This window comes from Plutella xylostella, chromosome 5 (assembly GCF_932276165.1).
Source record: "Plutella xylostella chromosome 5, ilPluXylo3.1, whole genome shotgun sequence".
NCBI classification, from domain to species: Eukaryota; Metazoa; Arthropoda; class Insecta; order Lepidoptera; family Plutellidae; genus Plutella; species Plutella xylostella.
Window position 1 is genome coordinate 11,916,316 of NC_063985.1, and position 12,425 is coordinate 11,928,740.

The 12,425-nt window shown below is 35.1% G+C and overlaps 1 protein-coding gene across 1 annotated transcript in view; it reads left to right on the plus strand.

Moving 5' to 3' along the window:
• The window catches only part of LOC105394151, a 67,750-nt gene that overhangs the window by 25,242 nt on the left and 30,083 nt on the right, over positions 1-12,425 (plus strand). The window contains exon 2 of the mRNA XM_011565991.3: positions 6,046-6,205. Coding sequence (XP_011564293.3) covers positions 6,046-6,205 — 160 coding nt within the window. The remainder of the gene's footprint in view (positions 1-6,045; positions 6,206-12,425) is intronic.

The following is a 12,425-nucleotide window of genomic DNA, read 5'->3' on the forward strand; positions in this document are numbered from 1 at the left end:
GTTAAAATTTGCTGTCAGTAAAGGGTTTCCCACTAGATTTGCATGTGGATTTTTTATGTTAATGACTAAGATGGAGAGGAAAAATACTGAATCAGTGATGCTTGGGGAGACTGAATGTCTACCGTTACCATAGAGTAGGTAATCTTTACAGTGTTCATTCTATGACGTTGTCCATTATATATAGATGTAGATAATGTTAAAGATTCATACATAAACTGTAAAGGAACCTACTATCTGCGTTCGCCTTAACTACATATCTATCCAAACAAATAAACCTCCTAAGCACAAGTTCAGTAGTTTCACAATTAAAGCTCGTACAAATACAACAGCTGTCATAAAGATCTCTTCTCAAATCCGTGGACAGAGCAGTATCTCTCAGCTACTAGCGCCACCTGGTGGCGGCGGCGAGGAAGCCGAGGATTAGCCCGCTCGAGTTTGAGTTGCAGCTTACGGTAGTCAGTGTGTATACAACCTTAGATTACGCTCGGTGTTTAGAAAAATGCTTTTGACTTAATGCGTCTGCTTATGGGTGTATTTTTGTAAAACGTTTGTTTCTTTAAGAAAGTCGGGTTGGTAAGACGAACTCTTGCCTACCAATAAATATTATCCTCCTGACCCCGAGAGGTATAAATGTATGCACTGTTCTTAAATTTTAAAAAAATTAAAATTTTAACTACTGAACTGTTTTGTCACTTTGTCAAAGAACAAATTGTTTAAGGGATAGGTACTTTATAAAACTTTAAAGGAATAACAGGGATACTCCATAAAACTTTTAATATAGGTATTTTTAAACTATATATTATATTTTTTTTCAATGTCCTACTCATTGCACGCCAGGTGTCAGGAGGTAAACTAAAATGTACGTTATCATTACTAATTCTGTATGGCAAACAATACTTCTGCTATACATAGAACGCTACGTTTTATGCATTTTTTTATAAGTACCAGTACTCGACCTTTTTTACATAATGCATTTAATTTCACGATAAACTCAGATGATCTGTTGGTAATTGCTGAAAATCACACTATCATGATTCAGACCAAATTAAACTACGTAAGTATATCTACAAATGGGTATCATTAAGCTACGTCATGTTCTGTTAAACTTTTTTTATTTATTGAAATGAGATAAAAATGATTGACCTCCGTCTTGGGTCACCGAATCACGTGTAAAATATAAATTATTTTTAAATCTTTATTAGTTAATCTTAGTAATGTTATAAAAGTTATTTCCAGGGTATTTTTTTGGTCCTAATCCCGCGGTGTTTCAACTCACTGTTTTTTTTCTGGGACCTGTACCTAATGTACTGCGGAAAAAGTGTTTTTTTTCGTACTTAATTTTTTTATGATCTTCTTTCGGGTCCGCAGATCTCTCAGCACATGTATACTCACCAGAATCTATAACAATGAGTTGTTGGCAGTAGATTCAACAATATCACACACTACGTAATATGTCCGAAATAACCTAACCAACATTAAAAACCCCCGACATTCAACACTAAAAGTCGCATAATATTTGAATGGCTGAACCGATTTTCATAGGTAATACATGGCTAAGTACACTCGGGGTAAAACTACCTATGACCTTATAAAACGAATCGAAAATCTGTTCAGTTGTTTGGGGGCTACCCTACCACAGGCACCCCTCTTTCCGTCGGAGGTTAATATAAAAGGTGTTCTATGTATAAGTGTCACAGTTACTGAAACTGATTGTACCAGGAAGCTTTTGAGATAATTTACGCAGTACCTATTGACTTGGAGCTGCTAAAATAAATAGACTCCAAATTTATAGAATGCTCAGTTGGAAACAATAATAAAACCAAAGATGATGTAAATTAGCAATGATTTTCATCAACGACCGAAAAAAGAGTTTGATGATTATCTTTATAATAATACAAACTCATGTTGATTCTACATTGCACGTGTAAGTTTTTTTGTCGTAGTAAATATCCATTCATTTGACTGGTCAACATTTATTAGGGATAACCGATAACCTTAGATAAAACATGAGTCTTTTGTTTCTATAATCTATTCAAATTTACTACTACGTACTTACATATTTAGGAGTTTGTACAAGATTAGAATATTTCTTAAATTAGGTAAAAGAATATTACATTTATTATATTAGTATTTTATATGCATAACTAAACTTATTATTTAGGTCCTATTCCGGCAAAAGAAACAATTGCATTATTTAAAGTGCCACTATACAACTAGTAAACTTTGCAAACAAAGAATTAAACAACATACCTACAATACACTTGTATCTAACTAATCTATGCACAGGAGGTAATTAAAAGAATTAAATGAGAAAAAATAAATGTAATAAGGAAAAACCTCGGCTTAGTGTGGTAGCCTCGAAGCAAGGAGCAGTTGACAGCCCAAGAATTAACAGAGATAAGCTGTGTACAAGGCAAATAACACTCGTTACTGGTTGCGACATTATCTTACACAAATAACTTTGCCATAAATTATTTTGAGCCACAGTCATAGACAACAGTTGTAATGCGCGTGTCAACTGTACAATCTCACTTTTGAGTTTGAGCTAGAGATGGCTATGAAATGCGAGTTTTTACCAAAACTCTTCAAATTGATTGTATTTCGTAACAAAAACTGAAATAGTTACATGTTTTATTCAATGTGCTTAGTTTATTATATTTTTTTTGTATTAGACATAAAATTATGTACTTAATTGTTTACAGTTTTTTGGTTTTGAATAATGAAAACAGTGCCAATTTCTCCATTCTCGGTTAGAGCATAACCAGGGAGAAGTGGTTAACTTTTTACACATCTGTCATGAATTTTATATGGAGATGACGATTAATTTAGATAGATGATAGATAGATAAGTTATTTATTTACTTAACACAACACATACACAGGTTACACAGCAAGATTTCTAACATAATTTTTTTAGATTACATAAACTAGGTACTATTTAGGTATAAATCAATCCCCGTCGGTCCCAATTAGATCGGATAAATTAGCACTTAGTCTTTATGTAATTTAATACCCTGCTATACTTTTATATTATAGCCAAACACGATAAATATTTACTAGGTACAATAAATAAAAATATTGATGTCCTGATTCTCACATTCGATATTCTTAATCAAATGTTTGAAGCGGAAGTTTTATTTACTTCAGATAAAAGTTTAATTAAATTTTCAATAATAATTATATCAAATATACCTAATGTCATGTGCTATAAAACATTATTGAGAAACATTTTACTTACATAGTCTATTAATAATACCTACTTATAATCATTTGGGAACGCATATACTTACATACTTAGTAAATATTATACATACCCTGAAGCAGTCCCTATAGTTTTGAATTACTTATAACGGTTTTTATTAACTACGTCATCGATCTTAAATCTATGCTTGAACTGGGAAATTAGGAGGATGCCCCTATGCCATGCCATATAAAAAATGTAAAGTCGAATAATTGAAATTTACATAATATGTCGCTCTATGTCGTCTTTAATGCAATGTCTCAGTTGAAATATGGCCATCCCTCTATTAGATGGGGACTATTAAGCACACACACACACACACACACACACACACACACACACACACACACACACACACACACACACACACACACACACACACACACACACGTAGGTATCTTATGAGAAAAGTAAGTGAATAAATGCACCTCTGCCTGCCCCTTAGAGGATTATTGTGGTGATGTCAGTGAGTTAAGTGTAAATAAGAAACGAGTAAGTAGCAGTTATCTAAAAAGATTCTAAAGCAACATCTGTCGTATCGTATGCCACAAATATTGATTTTAACATCATTAGTCCCTAATCACTTAAAATTGGAAGCTACACAAATAACTTCACTTCTAAGGATTACTTTAATGAGAAGATTATTAAGTGACTTTGACTTTGCTTATTTGTACAGTTTCACTCTTCAGATAAAGTTATCGGGAGTTCGTTAACTTGACAAGCTACAAGGGATTTAAACTGTTATAACTATTTGTATCAAATAATATTTTACAATACAAACTGATATTGTATAACATTCATTCATTCTGTTGAGTTAAGTAGACAGTAATTGGTGAAAGAAAGTATTTCAGAATGCATTAAAAAGTGACCAACAATTCTGCATAGGGAAGCTTTTTTTTTAATTGACTACGTGTGTTGTATAACCTTGTAAATTTTTACTTGATTTAATTTATATTTGGTAAGTCATCGACCACTGTCTTACCACTGTATGTGTTTATCTTATTACCTCACTACTTACAAGATTAACCGATGACATTTAACGTCACCATACCAACAACGGACCGTTAAACTACTCTCAACATAACTTATCCAAGTTGTCAACTGCCATCTCATCAAACATTCAGAGGCAATAAAACGGCAGCAATTAACAGCAATAACTACTAACAACCATACACTTACGGGCAGAAAAACTGATAGCACTTCCCCACTTCCCCCCATTGTCAGCGCCGAAACAAAAAGCGTTCATGTAGCCACAAACAAAAAGTTCAGCGCACATATCCATTCTAATTGTCAGAACGACTAGCAGTGATTGCTGCAAGACTTAACACATAATACATTACAGTTTATGTCACAACACAATCAGCTGGAGGACGAATCAGGCGAGCATCGTAATCTAGGTTAACAGGGGTCAAACGGCATCACAAATTCCAATACCATATTAAACGTATCTGTGGCGCGAAACGCACTGACAGTTCTAGATTGTCGTTGATCAATCCGTGCTGCGGCTGCGTTCGTGTTGACGCTAATTTTCCCGCCGTTCACTCCAATCAGGGGGACTGTCACAGCTTCTAATTGGCGGGAATTGATTTTAAGTTCCAGAAGAAGATAAGAGTTCTTCTCTGCCTTCTCTTTATTGGACACTGTTCTGACTGCTCCCATATTGTAAACTTATATACCAATAAATTTCTTAATATTATTAAATGTATCGGACAAAAACATCGATCTTGTTAATCTCCTAAGTCTGATAGGATAAAACTTTCTTTTTCTTCAGGAAATCTTCAGGTCATTGATGATATGAACTGCTCAGTCTATTTTAAATGCTTTATTAGGTCTCAATTTTGAGCCAATGATACTTGTGATTGTACGTATCAACTCGCTGAGTTACCAATTTAAATCTGTTCCTCCTTAAGTGGTTTGACTTTTCTTTAGATTAGAATAAACGATCATGTGACATTTAGGTGTACAGTACATTACCTACTCTATATCTTTAAAACTTTAGCCAAGGTAAATTTCCTCTAGAGCTTTTCCGAAATCCGAAGCTGAAGCTATGCCAAAATGTTATTGATTGAATCAGCATAATTTTCATTTATCTTTAATTAATCTTTATATACTCGTATATATCGTATATACTTTCTTATTGCTCTCACGTCTGTAGTAACGTTACGCTTGCGTTATATGCAAATAGTATGCGTGTGCGCATGCCATCAGACGACTCCATCTTGGAATAATTCATCGCCAACAGTTGCACTCGCCTATTAGGATTCGATGCAAGGGACAGAGAAATGTATCTCACATTTCATTTACATTTTATTTGTGAATGGATGTAACTTTTTAATTAAGTATACTATTACGATTTTTTTCTTACTAGTAAAACCTCCAAAGTACTTTGTAAAATATATTTTTATACGTTTGATTGACAGATGCTTATGCCTGGCCTGGGGAACAAAGTTATTTTTTCCTTGAATTCCTACAAATGACAGATAACATTTATGAATTTGACAGCTGTCATAGGATCTTCCTATATTCGTATATGGGTTCTTCCTATATTTTACAAAGTACGAGTATACTTACCTACAACTTTTATTCTAGTTAATTAAAAAACTGGCCGCTTTTCGCATCCCCGAAAAAAAACCCACCTCTTATGCAAAGCCATAGAATAAGGATTCAAATTAAATTAAGAAAAAGAAGAGATTTTCAAATTCCAAACTGTTTTCAGAACTTAGCCTCGAACCTAAACGCAAAACCATAGAACAAGGATTTGAATAAAAAGGAAGAAAATATTTTCAAATTCCGAACTGCTTCCAGAACCTGGCGTCCGACCTCCGCCGCAGCAAGAGTCCGCGGCGCTCGCCGGAGGAGCGCGGGCGGCCCCCCTCCACCCCGCACGCCCCGCACACGCCGCACACCCCCCACCTGTCGCCCAAGAAGGAGGCCTTCAATAATCTGCTGAATAAGAACGTCTCTGGTAAGTGCTTTGGACTCGTTGGTAGATTGTAAGGATCTTATATGAATCCTCTTACTACTATGGATACTACTACTATTACCAAGTTATTTTAGTTTAAAAAAATATCTAACACTTTTATGTCTCTATTTTCGCAATTTTCCTATAAAAGTACATTTATTTTATATTATGTGTTCTGGATGTGTACCATCAAGGAAAATTCGGAAATCAAAACAACGAAGCTGGCAGACTTCAAGCGTCCAATTAAATGATTCCCCGATTGTACCTTCACAGCAAATTATTTATGTAGTGTTTGTTTTCGATACCACTGTAAAACAACATTGTGTGCTTACAAAGAAAGTGCATTTGGAACTTTAAAATAATTAAAATGTTCTCTAATTCATCCATTTATGTCGAATCACGGTGACCCTCCCCTCAAACGAAAGTACAGTCGGATTCATAAGTACACACAACAAGAAAAGACAGCCCACTTAATATACTTATAAGTAGTTCTTTATTATAGAGTCTATTTTAAATGACAAATCATTTCAATAAAAAAATCTCTATAAGTATGCAATGATGCAAATGAATAAATAATAGTTATTATGATTATCAATGGCGGACCAGATATACAACGTCACATACTTCACATCTCACATCAAATGATATAACACACAATACACAATTTCTGCTGCTGACTGTACCCTGTGTAGCCGGATTAGTGAGGTCGTCAAGTCCTGTCGGTTTATGTTGCTATTGAGTTTAAATTAAAATATTCTTTAATTTACTGATGTGGAAATTAAATATCTTACAGTAGCTATATAGGAATCATACCTAGGTAGGTATATTATTACAGTAATGATATTTAAAAAAAAATAACAATATAAAACAATGGAATAACTTCTCATGTTGAAATAAGTCCTCATTACTTATATGTACTATTATGTACATATGTATATGCTTATTTAATAGTTCTTTGAAACTTTTAAATTTATCACAGTAGAAAAAATATTCGGAAACATCGATCAAATTGATTCCATACACTTAGTTGCACTACATCTCATATTAATGGTTCCCTCCAAAGCCCTACACTTAATTCTCTCTATAATAATTTTCCATTCAGGCTCGTCTCCTTTATGAATCGTAATCTCTAAATCTCTTCCAGTCGTCTGTCCCTTTCTATCGCTCCTAAATCCTTATTCTGTCCCGCTCTAGTTCTTTTACCCCTTAAATCTAATCCGGCACATCCCGTCTGCTCAATGCTATATGCAACAAGCCCACACTCACACATGTAAACGTATTAAACACACACATGCAAAGGGTAATTTAAAAGACACCTTTGACATTTAAATTGAACGTAACTTTCCGAACGGTCGATTGATTTTGACAGCACGCCAAAATTTTATAACCTAAAAATTTATTCGCCTTCTTCTTATCTAAATTGTTCATGATTAAATGATTATTTATGCTATCTTTAATTCTCTATAATCTTTTTGATTGATAAATAATAAGATTATACAAATGTGAAAGTTATACGCCAACGCATTAACGATCATATTTTTTATTTTATTTTTTAAACTGACGCTAATTTTGGCAACCAGGTTGTTTTTATCCGACATACACATGCTTATATTTAAATAAATAATCGCTTTAATACGACAAAATATAAAAAAAACCAAATCGGCTTATCTGTATAAAACCACCGTTCGTGTGTGGTACAGTTACCAAAAAAGTTACGTATCTTTAATTCAGTATTTTTACACTATTTACTAACCAGCGTACTACTGTAGTAGTATATTTTTAATGTTGCATATTTGTGATAAGTGCAAATTTAAAGGATTGATAAGTATCTACAGACAATTTTTTTTAAATAAAATAAATAAATAAATTATAAATAATTATTTGAAAACAAAGATATTTTTAACTACGAGGTGTATTTAAATACTTACGATCAGATTTCACACAAAGATCAATTCAAACCAATCAAACACAAAAAAAAACACCTACCAATTGATTAAAACAAACTTACCTCCGTTGCAAACGGTACCCAGGTACGGACAGACAAGGAGCCACATATATCTCGGTCTCAGGCTAATCCGTCCGACATTGTGCAATCGCTAATCGCCGGATCGGACGATGCGATCCGACCGATTCAAAATTAATAATGATTAATCGCGCCCGATTAAACGAATTAGGTATTAAATCGCGCCTTTGACATCGGACCGCTTTGGTATGGATTTTTTTATTTTAGACTTGTTGGTTTAAGTATGTAAGTACTGGATTGGTTTTGTGGGATTTCGCTGTGTTAGCTATTTCGAGGTACATGAAAGGATTCTTCCTAAAAAGGCCTTAAATTTGCGAACTGTAGGTGAAATTAAATCTAGGTTTATAAACTGGTACCCTTGACAGCCCTCTTGTTCGAAAACAATCGACTGAAAATCGATTTCCTTTTTAGATAAACTAAAGTTTTTGTTATAAAATGTTGGCACAATACCCGTATATAGTGATTAGGATTAAAATCTAATCTGCCATTCATTGCGTTTTTTATTAAACCCCTGACCCTCGTTCACACAGGGAATACAAAGCGTATAACACAGCTTGGTAACAGATACACCACTTGGTTTAACTTGAAGAAATCTACGTAATATCATTGATTTTAGAACATTACTGTCTTATTAACTTATTATGATTATTTTAATATCCAAAATTGTATATACTACTTATCTAGCAAATTATAGCAGATCGCGATAATAAATAATGATGAATAATCGCAATGCAGCTATATTTTATGCTTTACAATGCTTATGTAGTATTTATAATGTGTAAGTTCTAATAAATATTACGTTAAAGTAGCGGTCATGATGGATTGCATTTTTGCGACGTTGTGTGGTGGTCGGTGGCAATCGGTAGCCTATAACATGACGGTATATGGGTCATAAAAATGTCTTATAGCCACTGAACTATCTAAGCAACACTCTGTGGCGGGACACAGAGCAACGGCGCTTTATCTCCTCCCGACACGGCGCTGATCCGCGCCCGGCTGATCCGGATTAGCTCCGGATCCCGACTCGTGTGTGCTTGCTTTACCCCGCCGCGCCAGTGTGTGTGTGTGAATGTGTGCGTGAGTCGTCATTGCGAGCTGACGGCACAGATTACTTGATTGTTTATTGGGTGTTGGTGGCCGTAACCGTAATGGATTTTGTTTACAGGAATCATAATGTAGGTTTTAGGTTTACCTAGTATCTCTATGATCATTTTATTCATGTGTCTTGTCAATGGAGTGATGGTAAGTCGTAAATAGCTATGTGTGGTATAAGTTGCACTTACCTAATTTTATTAAAACTACACGTTTATCGCTCTGTATTAATTAGTGGTATTTTACGTGGTAAAATATTTCAGTTTACATTTACTTTTTGACTGACTTTTTGTCCAAATGTCTACGCAATATTAATAATAGTATTCAAAGAACCCTCTCACATAAGTTCTGTCTCCACATTATTCATAGGGTTAGTGCAGAATGCCCTCTCAAGAAATCTTGATTCATTCGGCCGGTAATCCGGCTTAGCTCTGATCCGGGCGCGGTAGTGTGCGTGCACCCTAATATGTACGTGAACTTGAATGCTTGTGCTTGTATGTTAAAGTTACCCTACTCTTGTAGTGTTTTAAATGTCAATTTTTAATACATCGTTCTAGTTGTAATTTCTGTTTACTTTGATTATTTTCTTTATGATTTTGGTATTCATATTTTAAGTGTGGGTAGATCAGGTTCAAGATGAACTAAGATGTTTTTGATTAAACATTACAAAGTTACTTACACTTTAAGTACCTAATTAATACAAGATTGGTATATGTATACGGTATGGTAATCATTTAATTCCTATGAATTTACATGTGCTATATTAGACAGAGCACACCTTTTAGGTACTAGTAGTAGTTAGCACGCGGCACTTTGATGACTTTACAGTATAATTATAATTAACCTATTATAAATTTTAATCGTAATAATCCTCTAGACCCTAGATCCTAGGTTCCCCGATTCGTCCTCAATTATGACCGGAGCCACTCAAGTTATTCAGTAAATCCGGCTCGGCGTAATCTGGCCGGCTACCGTCTCCGAGGAGCGTAGCCTAATCCGGTCTTATCCGGACTAAACCGGACTTAGCTTCACATGTGTGCGCGCCTTTATACCTCGCCCGGGCTTTGTTATACTCCGTTCACTGAGTGTTGTCCTTCCATTTCGATCGGTTTTGTAATTTTAGTTGTTATGATTTGATGGATTGGGATTAATTTGATCTGATTTATGTGACGATGTAATTTGGATTGTGATAACTTTGAATAACTATTTTTATGGTAAAAGGGGTTTTAAGATGTTAACTGACAAGTGACGTTGACTAGCCATGTCCTTAGTTTTTCGAAGTTCCTTTTTGGGGTTTTAAAAGTTATTTCGCTAGACGACACCTCATGTTAGGTATTCATGTTTAAAGCTTACAAATTGGTACTTTTAATAGTAAATATCAAAATATTATATGAATACTAGTTATATCTAGGCTTATTATTGACGTTTTATGAAGATCATAATCGATAATAGTTTTTCTTTTTACTTACGTACTCACTTAATAAAATACCATCTTCTTTGTGCTCTGACCCCTGAAGATGTAAATACATAAATCGCAAAGACCCATCAATCACTAAGAGATGATCTCCTCACTTCAGCCCAATTTGAGTCATGCATTCAGCTTAACTCACACACACACACACACACACACACACACACACATACACACACACCGCCAGCAATTCAACAATCGTTTTTAAATATCGAACGCGCGTGTGCGTTTTACGCAATGATAATTAATAAGAACTAGATGGAGGGTCAGTGAAAAAGAAACATCTCGAAAGATATCACCCCACTTCTACGACTGGGCTCTTATTTAGAATTAGTTCGGTTGCAAGATTAGTGACTTTATTCATTGTTACAATGGTGTCATTACGTTGAACTTAAAACGTTTTGACAGTAAACATAAAGCGGCCAGTTTTAACACTTTGTTTTTGGATCAAGATGGTGACAGACCATCCTGGTCGTATATTGTTAATATAATATGGCGGCATTTACTCACGCAATCAGCTGAGCCGTTGATCAATCGATAAAAAATCGAGTCGGCCGAGTCATGTGGAGTCGCCGGATCAGCGTGATCCGACCATTTGTCAAGATTACTGGGGGGTTACTTTATACTGACTAAATACGAACGAACGGGAGCTGTCGTGCAATCGACGAGATAGAGTCGTGGCTCGAGCAGCATCGCTCCATGACTGAGTTTTTCGATGTATAGAATGACCCCGCTGCTCCGGGGCAGGACAGATGCGGATGTTTGCTGTGGCGGACTGATCGGGGTCCTATTCTTGAAGTATGTTAACTTTTGTGCAAAAATATTTACTTAGGTATGCCGGGAATAACATTATGCTTTGTGAATGATAAAATTAAATTTTAAATAGAAAATTACCTAGGTACTGTTAGTTATAAATTATCTACATAAGTACTTATGTATTATAATGTATAATACCCTAAGGCTTAGTTACCTTAGAAAACCGCACATAAATTCTGCAGCCCCGAATTTAATCGCTCCTCTAAGGGCCAGGAATCTTCAGCTTAAACCATAGAAGTGAAGCAAAGGGCATTCCCTAATCAGTGGGGCGAGTAAGGGCCCGAACAAAATCTTAATCCCTACAAAGGGTTAGGAACATTATCAGATTACACTCGCAAGAAACGTGGCTCCTTAAAATACGGTTGCTTGGGACATGTCTTGGAGATTATGAAATACGGGCACTTGTGCACGCAGGTAGTGGAGCCACATGCCGGTCTTACCCCGGTCTACCTTACAAATATTGGAGTTGCTAATCCTTTCGCTGTAAGTTCTGCTAGCATCTGCGTCCCGGGTAAGGTACTCTACTTATGTAAAATACTATTGTATTATTTAACAAAATATTACATCATAATTATCATTTATAGATAATACATCTGTTTATAGATAATTCACTCTTTACTTTTTTTACAACAATGATGATGATGATGATGTAGAATCGTGGTGTAACGGATAAGGTCTCAGCTCTTAAAAAACGGCGATACGGCTACCTATCACGTGAGTAGTACAGCGTTTCTTTCATTAGTACACCAAACCCAACCTATGAATATGAAAACATCACTGCGTAATATTTATGACATTCTATTTAATCTGTTACAAGAATT